This window comes from Brassica rapa, chromosome A03, assembly GCF_000309985.2.
Source record: "Brassica rapa cultivar Chiifu-401-42 chromosome A03, CAAS_Brap_v3.01, whole genome shotgun sequence".
NCBI classification, from domain to species: Eukaryota; Viridiplantae; Streptophyta; class Magnoliopsida; order Brassicales; family Brassicaceae; genus Brassica; species Brassica rapa.
In genome coordinates, this window is record NC_024797.2 from 32,778,831 (window position 1) to 32,794,129 (window position 15,299).

The window sequence follows — 15,299 nt, forward strand, 5'->3', positions numbered from 1 at the left end:
TTCCTGCTTCTATGTTTGAGTTTTGGATTTTCAGTTTATTCTATTTAATTTTGGTTTTTCGTGTTTCTTTTTTTTTTTGGAATATTTTATTTTATTCAGACCCTCCATTTTACGTTCATTATATTTAATTTGTTTATTTAAAATGACATAAGTTATTATATAAAACCTTACATTTCCGAACCCTATAACTAATGTGTATCAATTATTTACCTTAAGATACAAGCAACAAAAAAAGTTATGTATTGTATGAATCTGGGTTTTAAACTGAAGCATCTATTTGAGACAAAAAAAATTTCCTACTCTACAAGGACCTGTTAGCCTATCTTCATTATAAAAATGATTTGTATTCCGCGATCTTCATCCTTTATACTTCAATGTGATAGCAGATTCTATGAGTAATATGAAAATTTTAATTTAGTCTTTGTTAATGTGTTCCACACTGAAATTATTACTTTATACATTTTTTGTTGCTGGTAAATTGTAAAGGAAACAATATATTAAGTGATTGTAAATAAGAAAGAAAATATACGTATTCCGGAATTACCTTTTCTGGAAGTTCTTTTCGCCTATACGAAAAGTGCTTGAAACTTTCTTCGGGAATTACATATTCCGGGGAGTTCTTTTCGCCTTTACAGAAAGCCTACATGAATCGAAAGAGACATAATTTTGGCAAGGAAAATGTTGTTGATAATCCTTTACCAAAACGACAGAAGCAAGGTACGTCAGTTCGGTCATATAGCCTAACGCCTTTGTATCTTTCAGAAAGAAATAAGAGTGAAGGGCCATCGCTTCAAGAACAGGATACGTTAGGTGAAGCTGATATGTTTTCAAAACCACGAGATGTGATATCCAACACACATGTTTTGAGGGACATAGCTAATTTCCTAGGGAGCGTGCAAAAAGATGGACAGGCACAAACGATTGACCATTTGGTGGACGAAAGAAATTTGATGGAAACAGCTGCTACTAAAGAAGTCTCAAAGACTGGAAAAAGGTATGAAAGACGGGAACCATTTTTTCGTTGAACTTTATTATTACTATTTTACCAAACTTTATTTGTCGCAGGCAATCAGGTTGCACAAAGAAATGCAAGGACAGAACGGTTTAACATCTTGCGAGAGAAAAAGCAACCTTTGTCTATTACTAACCAGTCCTCGAGTATGACAAAAGATGATCTGTGCAACGTCAAAATGCAAAAAGATGCTAGATCTCACCGGCTTAACATGTTGTGCCAAAAGAGAAAATGTCAACGCGGAGATAGTCCTACTGACCACGCAAAACAATCTGAGAATCAGCCAGTATCTTCAACAGATGCTGCAACAGGTACACTGGTCGAAACGTCATATAGATAAATACATTGATTTGAAAGGTTATACTTTCGAAGTCATATATTATAATGAATATTATGTACCTGTATTAATCTAAAAGTTTTGTATTACTAGATATTGCCATTTCTTCAGTTGAACTTTATGGAAGGGAGCCAAATAAGAGGACATATGAACAAGAGTTTACCAGCCAAAAAGGCCATATATCAGGCCAACCATTGGAGCAAAAGAATGTTAAATTTAATTCCAATGGCATTCCACCAGCTCATCCTGCCGTTTCTTTACCCGGCACAGAGAGTTTCACAAACCTACTGCAGTCAATGGTTACACAGAATAGGGTTTTCACCCCTGATTCTTATACACGACCATTTGTGCATAACAGCGTGGGTACTTCAAACCATGTCAGTCCTCAAGTGCATCCGACCAGCTATTTACCCAACCAAACAACATTTACCCAATTGCTTCAATCAGTGATGACACATAGTAGTGTAGTGGGGGGTCTACATACGCAGAAGGAAACAACTGATGTCAGTCCTATGAACATTAGGCAAATGAATGGTACCGGGAATTCGGCTATCTCATCAATTGACTCAGACTCTGAAGGTTGGTGTTATAGAAAAGTGTCTATTTTTTTGTTGTAACCTATGAGGATATATTGAGTAAACGTAAAAAAAGAGAGACAACGGTAATGACTAATTATAATCGTTAGTCAAAACTAATGTCATTTGGATGCTTCTATTCAGAAAGCTGTGACGACATCTGGGGTGTAGATACAACCACTGGCGAAAATGATTATCATTTTAATTCAGAAACAGAGAGTGAAGATGATATTCAAATAGTTGAGGAACAGCAAGAGGAGTTCATTAATGATGCACCTGCATCTTTGGGAATGATTGTTTCTGATACCAGAAACAAACGTAAAAGAACTAAGTCTGCTTCCTCGACAGGTCGCATAGAAGGTACAATTTAATATACATATTGATTATATCGTCTTCGTAAGAAGATAATTAATTTTTGATTATTACTTTCTAAAACTTGGTATTTTTTATTGTTACTCTTTTGGACAGGGTACAAAGATGACGGTGACATAGAAAATGAATGTCCAGTTTGTGGAGCACTATTTTGGTTGAATGAGCGAATAAGTAGGAATCGGAAAACTAAAACACCTGTCTTCACTATGTGCTGTATGAGGGGAAAAGTTAAACTTCCACTATTGAAGGAACCTCCGGAGTTTCTACAAGCCCTTTTAACCAACGAGGATGTTATCAGTAAACATTTCCGTGATAATATTAGACCGCTCAACATGATGTTTTCATTTACCTCACTTGGAGGAAAAATTGATAACTCGGTAAACCGTGGAAAAGGTCCTAAAGTTTTTAAACTACACGGTGAGAATTATCATTTGATTGGGAATATGAAACCAAAGGCTAATGAAAAAGCCAAGTTCTCTCAGTTATACATACATGATACTGAGAATGAGGTTCAGAATAGAATTTCAGCTTTGAGGTAAATATGAAAACAGTTTCGTTGTCCTGTCCATACCTGAAAGATATATGTTTTCTAAATGTTGCGTTTTTTTCTTCTATTAATTTACAGTGGGAATTCAGAGAGAAGTAAAATTAGAGAAGATTTGCTGGAGTCTATTATGAAGATGTTAAGAGAGTGTAATGTTCATGTGAAGACGTTCCGGAATGCCATGGAAAGATTCAATGATGAAGTCGAAAGTCAAGATTTATCTCTGGTTCTAATCCATAACCGCCAGAAGGATGGTCGAGTTTACAATCTCCCAACTTCGTCTGAGGTTGCTGCGTTAGTTGTTGGAGATTTCCGACTTAATATGGATAAAAGGGATATAATTTTGGAGAAAAATTCAGGAAAGCTCAAAAGGATCAATGAGTTGCATCCTTGCTATCTACCACTTCAATATCCTCTTATTTTCCCGTATGGAGAAGATGGATTTCGATTGGGGATCAAACATGGTTTTACAGGAAACACCAAAAATAAGAAACCGAATATAACTATGCGAGAATTTTTTGCATATCGGATTCAAATCCGTAAGCTTGGTTCTCAAGTACTTCTTCTTTCAAGGCGCTTACTGCAGCAGTTTTTGGTCGACGCTTACACAATGATCGAAACTCATAGGCTTCGTTACATAAGGAAAAATCAGGCTAATCTACGGTCTTTGAACTTCAGTAAGTTCGTGGCGGCTGCAAATCAGGGATTTTCTTCGCTTCCTATTGAAGGAAACCGTATCATCATACCCTCATCTTTCACAGGTGGTCCTCGGTACATGCATCAGATGTATGTGGACGCAATGACTATATGCAAATATTATGGGTTTCCTGATTTATTTATCACCTTCACATGTAACCCTAAATGGCCAGAGTTGACAAGATATTTTTCAAAGTATAACCTGAGAGCTGAGGACAGACCAGATCTCTGTTGCAGATTATTCAAAATTAAGCTTGATAGCTTGATGTATGATCTAACTAAGAAGCACTTGCTTGGAAAAACAGTGTCTGGTATGTATTTTGATTTGGGTCTAATTTGTATTTATATTGATCTTTACTGTTAAATTATAAATGTGTCCGCAAGGTGTTAAAGATTTATGTCTTTTTTTTCAGCTATTTATACGATCGAGTTTCAAAAAAGAGGGCTTCCACATGCCCACATTTTGTTATTCATGGATGCTAAAGACAAATTTCCATGTGCTGAGGACATTGATCGCATCATATCAGCCGAGATTCCGGATAAAAGCGCAGAACCTAGATTGTATGAAATCGTGAGAGATACTATGATTCATGGTCCATGTGGACCTGTAAACAAGAATTCTCCGTGCATGCAAGATGGGAAGTGTTCGAATTTTTTTCCTAGGAAGAATGTGGAGAAAACAACAGTAGATTCACAAGGCTATCCTGTATACCGGCGAAGAGAAAATGGTGCTTTTATTGAGAAAAGAGGAATTCAGTGTGATAACAGGTTTGTAGTTCCTTATAACAAAGACCTGCTCCTTGGATACAATGCTCATATTAATGTCGAGTGGTGTAACCAGTCCCGATCGATTAAGTACTTATTTAAGTACATCAACAAAGGACATGATTGTGTAACTGCAACAGTAACTCAGAAATCTAATATTGCTTCAATGGGATCAGAAGGAAACCCAGCTAATATCAATTCTGGAGTAAATGTCAACACAGCCGAGGTTGGGGAGGAAGAAACCGTTGATGAAATTAAAAAGTATTTTGATGCAAGGTAAAATACATTGCTCTCTTGAAATATTTTTCTTTATGCATTTATGTATTGTACTTTATACCAACGTCAGCCGAGCATGTTCTACAATATACTGTTTAAGGTTAACTGATTATAAGCATAAGAGTTTTAAATTCAGTTTATTCTTTTCTTGCATGTGTAGATACATTTCTGCTTGCGAATCAACATGGAGAATTTTTGCCTTTCCAACTCATTACCGATCTACACCTGTTGAGAAACTTACGTTTCACCTAGAAGGAGATCAACCCGTCATTTATAGGCAGGGTGATACAGTTGACACGGTTATGGCTCGGGTTAAGACAGCAAAGACGATGTTCTTAGCTTGGTTTGATTGTTGCGAGAAATATCCCGAAGCTAGACTTCTCACGTATGCCGAACTTCCAACAAAATTCATATACGATGCGAAGGCAAGTGTTTGGAAAATATGCAAAAAAGGCATTGCTATTGGAAGGTTAACACCAGTTTCTCCAAGTGCGGGAGCACTTTATTATCTGAGGGTATTGATTAATAAGGTTAAAGGTCCAAGGTCTTATGATGACATCAAGACAGTAGATGGAATTCTTTGCCCAAGTTATGAGGATGCATGTTATAAGCTTGGTTTGTTGGATGATGACAAAGAATATATCGAAGGTCTAAAAGAGTGTAGTTTCTGGGCAACAGGAAGTTATGTTCGCAATCTCTTTGCACAAATGTTAATATCTGAAAGCTTATCCACGCCAAAATTGGTTTGGGATTCAACTAAAGACATTTTGTCCGAAGACGTTCTATACCTAGAACGTAAAAAGCGGCGAAATCCAAGTATGTTTCTTAAATATTTTGACAAAGAAAAAATAAACGTATATCACTAACACCTAATTTACTGAGTCGTCACATGATTGCAGATTTCATCTTGACGGAAGAACAGATTGAGAATAAGACATTGCTCATGATAGATAAGTTGTTGCGGAAAAAAAATACATCATTGGAACGATGGACGACGATGCCGCAGCCAATTGATAATGATCAACAATCACATGATAATCAGCTTCTCCAAGATGAGTTGAATTACCCGCAGGAAGAGTTGCGCTTAAGACACCAGGAACTTTTTGCACAATTAACAGATGAGCAGAGGAGTGTTTACGAAGAAATTATGGCCTCTGTCAATACGTCATCAGGAGGGGTCTATTTTGTTTATGGATATGGAGGAACCGGGAAAACGTTTATCTGGAATCTTCTTTCAGCTGCTATTCGTTCAAGAGGTGATATTGTTCTCAATGTTGCTTCTAGCGGAATTGCAGCTTTACTATTACCTGGAGGAAGAACTGCTCATTCCAGATTTAGCATTCCTATTAACCCTGATGAATTCTCGACGTGCAAGATCCAACCAGGTAGTGATCAGGCAGAATTAATATCTAAAGCTTCTCTGATAATCTGGGACGAAGCACCTATGATGAGTAAACATTGCTTTGAAGCTTTAGATCGTAGTCTCTGTGACATTATGCAGACTACAGATGAAACTCCTTTCGGTGGTAAAGTTGTAGTATTTGGAGGTGATTTCAGACAAATACTACCAGTTATTCCAAAAGGAAACCGAGCTGATATAGTTATGGCTTCTCTTAACTCTTCATATTTGTGGAAATACTGCAAAGTTTTGCAGCTAACCAAAAATATGAGACTCTTTTCAGAACAGGATAATAGTGCAGCTGAGGAGATTGCAGAATTTTCAAAATGGATTTTGGATGTAGGAGATGGAAAGATTAATGAGCCAAACAGTGGAGAAACTATGATTGACATTCCGGAGGATATTTTGATAACTCAATGTGATGATCCTATTGAGGCTATAGTTTCAGAGGTTTATGGGACAACTTTCAAAGACTCAAAAGACCCAATATTTTTTCGAGAGCGAGCAATCCTGTCTCCAACTAACGAAGATGTTGATGTCATCAACAACTACATGCTTGATCACCTAACTGGTAATATCTTATTGTATCTGCTCTTTTACTTCTACTCTTTAACCGGATTTTTTAAAAAATTGTTTCTTGGAAGAAACTCTATGATATTAGCTTATGATTTATGCAGGGGAGGAGAGAATTTATCTGAGTTCAGATAGTATTGATCCTGCTGATACGAAATCTAAAGATGACTCGGTATTTACACCTGAATTTCTTAATAGTATCAAAACATCAGGGTTACCTAATCATTCTTTACGACTGAGGATTGGTACACCGGTTATGTTATTAAGGAATCTTGATACTACCGAAGGTTTGTGCAACGGTACGAGGTTGCAAATTACCCAAGTTGGTAATCATCTTCTCGAAGCTAAGGTGATAACAGGAACTAGAGCTGGTGAGAGGGTCTTCTTACATCGTATGCTCATTACACCTACAGATTCTAAGCTTCCCTTCAAAATGAGGCGTAGGCAATTTCCTTTGAAAGTTGCTTTTGCCATGACAATTAATAAAAGTCAAGGTCAAACACTAGCCACAGTTGGTTTGTTTCTACCTAGACCCGTATTCTCGCATGGGCAGTTGTATGTGGCTGTGTCTAGAGTGAAATCCAGGAAAGGGTTAAAGATTTTAATTACAGACAAAGTTGGGAAGCCACAGAGGTCAACCATGAATGTCGTTTACAAAGAAGTTTTTCAGAATTTGTTTGAAGAAAAAGACATATAAGTAAGTATTTGCTGTGTTGATTATGGTATTATATATTCTTACGAGAAGTCTTAAATCTTTTGATTTATTGTTTATGTTGCTTATACTAAATTATGTTTAATTAACAGAGGTTGTCTGGCAAGTTTGTGCAAGAAGAAGTGTTTTTACGTGGAAGGTATGCCGATTTCGTACTTTTATATAGTAATTACTCATATTTTAAAGCAAACGGTTAACATAAGTAATTGGAGGGTTAACTACCTATCGACAACTCAAGTGCTACACAATTTGCAGGCAAACCAACTGAAATTTTGCCATGAAAATCCCATGTACTCTTCAAGCTGCTATGTATACCATTTATACAACTCCTTTTCAGTAATTTCAAGATTGCAGGATCTCTGTGTACTCATGTGTTTTAGTAGACATTTTTTCATATACCAAAGTTTATTAGAGGAAGTTTTTTAAAAAGTTCGGTTCCGTTTAAGACTTATCTATGTTGCATAATACGGACTATTATGCGTCTGAGCCTCTCATGTTGGGTTTTTTTTTAAGAAAAAGGCATCTCATGAGCCTTTAGTCGTATTTCCTAAGTGTGTAATCATAAAAATAACATAGACGCACACAAAAATCAAATTTCATATATCATTCAAGTGTATATGATATATACTGTTTTCCAAGCCTCACGAATTTTTACGATTGCATTTATATAGTTTCAATCATTAAAAATTTTGGGATCCTTATGATATAGACTGTTTATGTTATATCATAAAAACATGTATAATCACAGTTAGACAATTAAACTTATATGAACTTCCCTCTGATTTCTCTTAAAGTCAATATAAAGAGAAACATTTTTCACAAAGAGCCGAGTATATAATGTTTTTTTTTTTTGTTAGAAAGACTGTAATTCGTTTGTTTCCGAATTTATGTAGGGGATATATAGTGTTTCTATATAAATATTAATGTGAAATATTCGCAAAATCTTGAATACGAAGTAAACTTTCACATTTAGTTGTTTCCTTTCTCTCACATGGTATCATAAGTTTAATAAAAACTACAGTTAAGGCAAAGATCATAGTATATAATATTGAACATAGATTATTTAGAAACTTAATATACTTAGCTATCCCGAATGTCTAATATATTAATGAAATTATATATATATATATATATATATATATATATATATATATATATATATATATATGTTTCTATATTATGGTCGTCGGTCAATAATCACAGAAAATTTGCATCCCAAGTAACCTATGTGTGTTTATGGTATCTTCGGTACTATATTAGTTAATCGATAGTAAATTTGTAAACTGGTACAATAACCAGGCTGAAACTTATTACCTTCGCTCATTGATGTCGACATACACATGTTTGTCTGCATTGGTTCCAAGTAAAAACCAGCCGGCTATTCGTGTGAAGATAGTCAGAACATGGAAGGCTTCCATTGGTTCTAATCGACCCAGGACATGTTTGGTTATTGGAGATGAACATGTAAGAAACATATATTTTAATAAATCGATTATACTTTCTCATATATAATTCTAATATATCGTTTCATCTATTACATCAGGGTACAACCATCGAAGCAACTATACCTTGGGGTGTTACATTGCCGTGTGGAGTAAATCTGAACGAAGGTGATTGGTTTGAAATCTATGATTTTAAACTAATTCATGCTTCTGGATTGATACGCACAACAAGGAACAAATACCATATCATCCTCACCCAAAACGCATTGTTAACAAAGATTCATCCTATCATACAGTTTAACTTCCTTAGCTGTGTGAATTACGAAACCATTATCCGTGGTTTATCGCATCCTAAGTTCTGTATTGGTATGGGTTGAAATTTCAGTCAAAGCCTATAATAGTTTTATTAAATTGTTCTTTTCCATATTTCGTATGTGCATATATACTCGATACTCTATGAACTTCTTATCCACGTTTTTGTATGTCTTTAGATCTTTGCGGAGCTTTGTTTCATGTAGGCCCTCTCGAAGAAATAATTCAAGTGCATCCCAACCAGATTAATGGTGGACACCAAAGACGAATTCTGTTTTCCATCATAAATTTTGAGTGAGTCCTATTCAATTTTGTCATTTAAAGTGTTTATCACCAAATTTCTAAAGACATCGTGCATTCATATGTTATGCAGTTTTGATGAAATCAACTGTGTTGCCTATGGACATGTAGCTGAGAAGTTATACGAAAACTGGTTTTCATCAACTGAAAGGATTGTTGTTTGTGTATTAAAGCTATGGCGAATCGAGTGGGGCGAAGGTCAGTTTTATTTAATTTAGACGCTTTTATAGATCAACAATTTAAAGATTTGTTATGGAACTTCATTATTTATTTTAATAGGTCACTTGAGCCATCTCACATATTTTGAAGAATGTTCGGATATTTTATTTGATTCTGAAATTCCTGAAATACAGAACTTCAAATCAATGTGAGTGTAAATATGAATGTCATTTTTTTTATTAAACATATGTTGTATATACTAAATTCTAACGTAAATAATCTATCAGTAATTTCAGGATTCCATTCTATCCAGTTTGAGTTTAAAGCGACATCGTTCAACCCTTTCACGTTTCAAGGATGGGAGTTATATGTCAAATTTAATTTTGGTTTGGTTTTTTTTTTAATTTGATCGAACATTCTGTTTTCTAGACGTTTCAATAAGATTCAATTGGTTTTAAGTTGGGATTTGTTTTGTCTTAATTTGGATAGATATATCGCAATATTACATTAATATTTGAATCCTTTATGGTCTTGCTTACCAAAATTTTTGACCATACGCCCAAACTTAACAATATAGCGATATAATGGCTTCTCATGGTTTTCATGACTCGGTTTATACATTTTTGCCGGTTAAATTTTGCGGAGGAACATAATTTCGTTATGATTCGACAATGACATGTATCTTTAATTTGGTTTAATGTTTCAATTGAGTATAGTGTACCATACTACCATACTCTTAATAATTAATTTGGCCCAACTCAAAGTGTAACACATAATAATGGTTTCAACCGTTTCTCTAACTGGCACCAAGTCCTGAAAGTGTAGACCATGTATTAAGACCTGTAAAAGTACAATCAAGTAAAAGTGTAAACCATAGTAATGTATGAGAGTTATTAAAAAGTTATACATAACTTACATATAGAGCGTTAATTGTTCACCAAGTAAATCAATTCTGTTGGACTCAACTATTCTACAAAATTAACCGAGATCGTATTCTTTGAGAAAAAAATTTTCCTTTTAATTATGAGAAAGGTCTAGACGTGTCCCCCAAGTAATTGTTTTACACTTTGAGTTAATATGGATTTAGACGTGTCCCCCAATTTTTCTGTCTACAATCGCACGTAAAGATCAGACGTGTCCCACAATTATTTCCTGAATAGCAAACCCACGCCTATTTTATGAAGTAAGATAATATTCATAACATATTTTCTAAATTTATGAATACAAAACATGGCATATATAATTAATTTGGTATCAATAACAGAAGGAATGTAATATATAGATTACCGGTTCCGATCCTACCAATATATTTACTAAATCTCATACTAAATCTCTTTTAGGGTTCGGACGAAAGATATATATATGAAATGTGCGTGAAGCAACCTAAGCAAACTAAAAAAACATTAGCATACTAATTTGGTCTTATAGTGATTTGCGTCATGGTCAACTTCATCTCTTTGAGTGATTTGCATAGTAAGATTCCATTCCCTGCAATCCGTGTTAAGATAATCAAAAAATGGAATACGAAAATTGGAAGAGATCATCACTCAATGATGCCCTTAGGAGATTCGAATGTAAGTATTCTTAGATTTCGTTCAACCTCTTATAAATGACATTTATAAACAATTTGTGAATTAAATTATTGTTCTTTTTAAACAGGGAGTAACAATACAAGGAAGCTTAAACTATGCTTTATCTCTACCTAGAGAGATTGAGTTGAAAGAAGATGACTGGGTTGAGATTCTCAATTTCGACATAAGAACAGTTTTAGAGTTGCATAGAACGACAAAGCACAAATACACAATCAAGTTCAATGAATCGAGTTTGTTTAGGAAGATACAACCAGTGAACGCTTCTAACTTTCTATGCTGTGCAAACTTTCGTGGTATAAAGAGGGGTCTTTATCATCCTATGTACTGCGTCGGTATGTTAACTATCCTGTACTCTTTCTTAGATTGATTAACTAATGCTACTAAACTCTGAAAAAATAATACTGTTATGTAGATCTTTGTGGAGCATTAGTGCGTGTAGGAGATCTTATAGCTACTAAGCTAGCACAACCTGCCAACATTTATAACTCAATTATGTATTCGTTGGAGTTCTCCTTAATAAATCTCGGGTTTCTACTTTTCATTTAATACATCTGTTAATTTTAAATACGACCATGGCTGTAGAAGTAATATTGACTGATAACTTTCCCGATATTATCAGGTACACTCATATACAGTGTGTTGCTTATGGATCTCTAGCCCATCGTTTAAATGCATTCTGGCGTGCTAATACTGCAGATGTTGTTGTAACTGTTTTAAGGTTATGGCGAATTGAGTGGGGAGAAGGTATAGTATATTTATTTGGTACCTATAATTTTATATTCAGAATTTTTTGGTTTGTGTTCTTATTGTCAATATTACTTTATAGGTGGTTTCAATTATGTTACAAACATGAAAGGTGGTTCTGATATTTTGTTTGATTCTGACATCCCAGAGATTCAGTTCTTCAAATCTCAGTAAGCATAGCATTCAAAGTTTTTTATTTTGTATGAGTAATATATATAAAATATATCCATTGGTTATTCCTAATATTTTTGAATTTTTTTAATTGTAGGATTCCAAGCATCGATTTCTGAAGTCTAGAAGTTATTCAATCATATTTTTCATTTCAATTTATTTTTACAATACCTATTTATATTTAGACCATTCTTTGTATTTGAAAGAATGAGATTTGCATACTTATTATAATGGAATTGAGGTTTTCGATTTAAAATAGTTTCCTGATTCTTACTGACTTCTTTGTAGTTTTTATATAATTACTACATAAAATGGCCAATCTATATCCTCCTCATTAACACCCGAAACTATCAATTCATAACAAACTAATATCCAAATTAGAAAGATTTAATGTTTTTAAATCTCACAAAAACCAAATGTAATCATCTCATCCCGCGCAAGGCGCGGGTTACTACCTAGTGAAGCTTTATTTGTCAAGTTTAAGTCTCCAATTATGTGCTTTCAAATCTAATTTCGACTTTATCTTCTCAAAATCCAATCAAATCATGTTCTCGTATGAGATAGACAAACAATAATCTGCATCAATTTCTAAATCCTAAATTCTAAACCCAAATCGTAAACTCTAAACTTTATTTAGATGTCTTAGGTTTGGGATTAGAGTTTACAACTGAATTTAGGTTTAGAGTTTATAATTGAGTTTGAGTTTAGGGTTTACAGTTTTGGTTTGGATTTAGGGTATATAATTGTATTTGAAGCTTTATATCTTTTATGTGGAGATGGAGAAGAAGAAGCCGATGTCTTTTATTTTTTCAACTGTTTTTCTTTTTTTTCTCTAATTTTTTTTTGCTTAATCTTACATGGCATTTTAATTGGTTTAGAAGGTGTGAACCCAAGTATTGTCCTTGTAAAAGACTATAGGACGATCTTTTTACTTTCTTGATATAAAAGTATTCTTAGTTCCGACAAGAAGCAATGTCTTAACAGTAACAGAGATAATAAAACACTTCGGTGACATGATTAAGGGAGAAGATGAGCGGCCTTCAATAACGTCACTTGTTGATCTTGACAGGAGATATCAAGCTTGTTAACATGAGTCTCTTAGCATTGTCATTAGGACGAATCATTGCGTCTGTGCAAAGAAAAGACTTCATGTGTTTGTACATCTCCTTTGGTCTCTCTTCATTAATCGCATGTCCTGTTTTCTTTAGTAACACTAGTTGTGCTCTGTTTTCCCCCAAATGTCTGAAACCAAGAACAAGGAAGCAATTAATCATATAAGTGTGTAAATGATGGTTTGGTGAATGAGATAGGCTAACCTCTTCAATCTGTGTGCTAATTCCACTGGGAATACTTGATCTTCCTCTCCCCATATCATCAATGTAGGCTATAAATTAGAACATTCAGTGATTATAGAGATAAATTAGACCAAGATTTGAAGATGCATTGATAGATGAGAGACCTGTGCTATCTTGGGAAGATCAGCGAATCTTCTACCTTTATGTAGAGCTTCCACAAGTTCTTTTCTTTCTAGAAGATAATCTCTACACATCACCTTTCAACAAAGAAAGCTACTATATTAGTCTTGTAGGGTGTGAAACTAAATAGGGTTTTTATATAACCTTTTACCAAAAAACATTTCCCTGGTAATCTCAAGGACCGGCCATGAAAATGAGACTAAAGTTTTATTTCACACAGGATCTATAATTAACAACTAAACAATGGATAATTACCATTTCAAAGTATCCAAAATGTAAGTGAACATTTATGGAAACTTACATGAATGTAGTCCATGGCAAAGCAAGAAGGGATCCAAACCGGAGGTTTGTAGAAAGATAACTGGAGAAGTCGCCGGAGCATCGACGGAGACTGAGGAAACAACACGTTTGCCGCCTCATCCGCGCTCTTCACTTTAAACATCCCATCCTCCAAGTCTTTCTCCTCCAGAGCAACCCCGGCGCATATTAGCACCACCCGATCTATCCTCTCCTTAAACTGCGCCGCCATTGAGTAGGCCACGAACCCTCCGTAGCTGAGGCCAGCAACCGTCATGGTCCCAACGCCGTGAGCGTCCATCACCTTCATGACGCAGCTCGCCTGGAACGACTCGGACCGGTCGGGGCGAGTCGTGTGCGAGTCGCCGAAGAAGATGAGGTCCGGCACGTAGACGTTGAACCGGGGGATAAACCGGTCGATGAACCGATCCCACTGCCACATGGCGTTGGCTCCGATCCCGTGGAGGAGGAGGAGCGTGGGTTTGGCGTCGACGTGAGTCTGCGGGATCCAGCAGTGGACAACGGTGCCGTCGCCGAGATCGGAGGTTGATGATCGGAGACCGGCGCGAGAGAAGCTGTACTGGTAACATTTGTTACGGCAAGATACGTAGCTGAAGCAACTAGCCATTGATTTTCTTCTCTCTTGTCTTGTGTGTTGTGCGAGTTGCAGAGAGAAAGAGACAGAATCTAAACATGGAAGTACAAACAAAAAGAAAGGAAGTGATTAAACAATTATTTTTAAGAAACCAGTTTTAAATTGATAGTGATTGCGTGACATGTTATGATTCGCTTACCTTTCAGAAGCAAACAAAAAAAGGTTATGTGATTGAGGTTTTTTTTTTTGCTTGTACAGTGAATGCGATTCTAGAAAAAAGATGTGTGGTATCTTTTTCTTATTCTTATTACGTGATTGAATTTTCAGAGCAGTCAGTAGTGTCTGAGAGAGTAGCCAAAAGAAAGTGGTCGTGGTCGACTAGTAGTTTTTAATATGTTGGTTACCGGTAGGTGTGTGGCCGGCAGATATTTTTGAAATTTAGCGGTTTAAGTCCAGGAAACCACTTGGCAATATATTTTGTTTTGTATGACAAAATTGTTTAACATTTTTTTATAACAAAACTATGTATTGTTCTGAAGAAAATACTAATGAATTGTGTATTGTTCTGCTAAATATTTAATCGGCATTGTTTTCAGTACTTCCTCCTTTGATGATATTTACGCAGAGATTCTAAGGTTCAATCTCTGATAACAGAAAATCACTCTAAAATGACAATCAGCGAAGCTTAAAGTGTTAAACTTAAAGAACAAGAGACAGGCTCGTTTCAACATTAGCATTGCGTTATTCCAATGGGCCTAGAATAATGAGAATTTTCTGAAATATATAACTTCGCTTATTCCTCCCTATTTTATTTAAATAAAAATGCAGACTATATTGGAATTATGTTTTACTTTCAGAGAGAACACCAATTGTTTTTTTTAACACCAATGTTTTTAAAATTTATCAAATAGTACATGTTATATTTTAAATAAATGTAAATTATTAGATAGT

The 15,299-nt window shown here is 35.1% G+C and overlaps 5 protein-coding genes across 5 annotated transcripts; 4 read left to right on the forward strand and 1 right to left on the reverse strand.

Moving 5' to 3' along the window:
* The first annotated feature begins 1,160 nt into the window (after positions 1 to 1,160).
* Positions 1,161 to 2,835, forward strand: LOC103862690. Its single transcript, XM_033287485.1, has 4 exons — positions 1,161 to 1,323; positions 1,443 to 1,928; positions 2,069 to 2,284; positions 2,393 to 2,835. The coding sequence occupies exons 1-4, from the start codon at positions 1,161 to 1,163 to the stop codon at positions 2,833 to 2,835; spliced, it is 1,308 nt and encodes a 435-aa protein (XP_033143376.1).
* Positions 2,836 to 2,855: 20 nt separating this feature from the next.
* LOC117132767 lies at positions 2,856 to 3,951 on the forward strand. The gene has a single exon (XM_033287729.1). It carries the CDS (start codon positions 2,890 to 2,892, stop codon positions 3,898 to 3,900), a length of 1,011 nt encoding a protein of 336 aa, XP_033143620.1. The 5' UTR covers positions 2,856 to 2,889; the 3' UTR covers positions 3,901 to 3,951.
* A 503-nt stretch (positions 3,952 to 4,454) lies between these two features.
* On the forward strand, positions 4,455 to 5,504 carry LOC117132768. The gene has a single exon (XM_033287730.1). It carries the CDS (start codon positions 4,511 to 4,513, stop codon positions 5,441 to 5,443), a length of 933 nt encoding a protein of 310 aa, XP_033143621.1. The 5' UTR covers positions 4,455 to 4,510; the 3' UTR covers positions 5,444 to 5,504.
* Positions 5,422 to 12,933, forward strand: LOC117132769 (ATP-dependent DNA helicase PIF1-like). The gene is made up of 2 exons (XM_033287731.1): positions 5,422 to 6,547; positions 6,654 to 12,933. The coding sequence occupies exons 1-2, from the start codon at positions 5,467 to 5,469 to the stop codon at positions 7,244 to 7,246; spliced, it is 1,674 nt and encodes a 557-aa protein (XP_033143622.1). The 5' UTR covers positions 5,422 to 5,466; the 3' UTR covers positions 7,247 to 12,933.
* On the reverse strand, positions 12,864 to 15,067 carry LOC103862604 (lipase 3). Its single transcript, XM_009140297.3, has 4 exons — positions 13,758 to 15,067; positions 13,441 to 13,533; positions 13,298 to 13,365; positions 12,864 to 13,223 (listed from the first exon to the last, which is right to left on the reverse strand). The coding sequence occupies exons 1-4, from the start codon at positions 14,379 to 14,381 to the stop codon at positions 13,031 to 13,033; spliced, it is 978 nt and encodes a 325-aa protein (XP_009138545.1). The 5' UTR covers positions 14,382 to 15,067; the 3' UTR covers positions 12,864 to 13,030.
* Between the last annotated feature and the right edge of the window lie 232 nt (positions 15,068 to 15,299).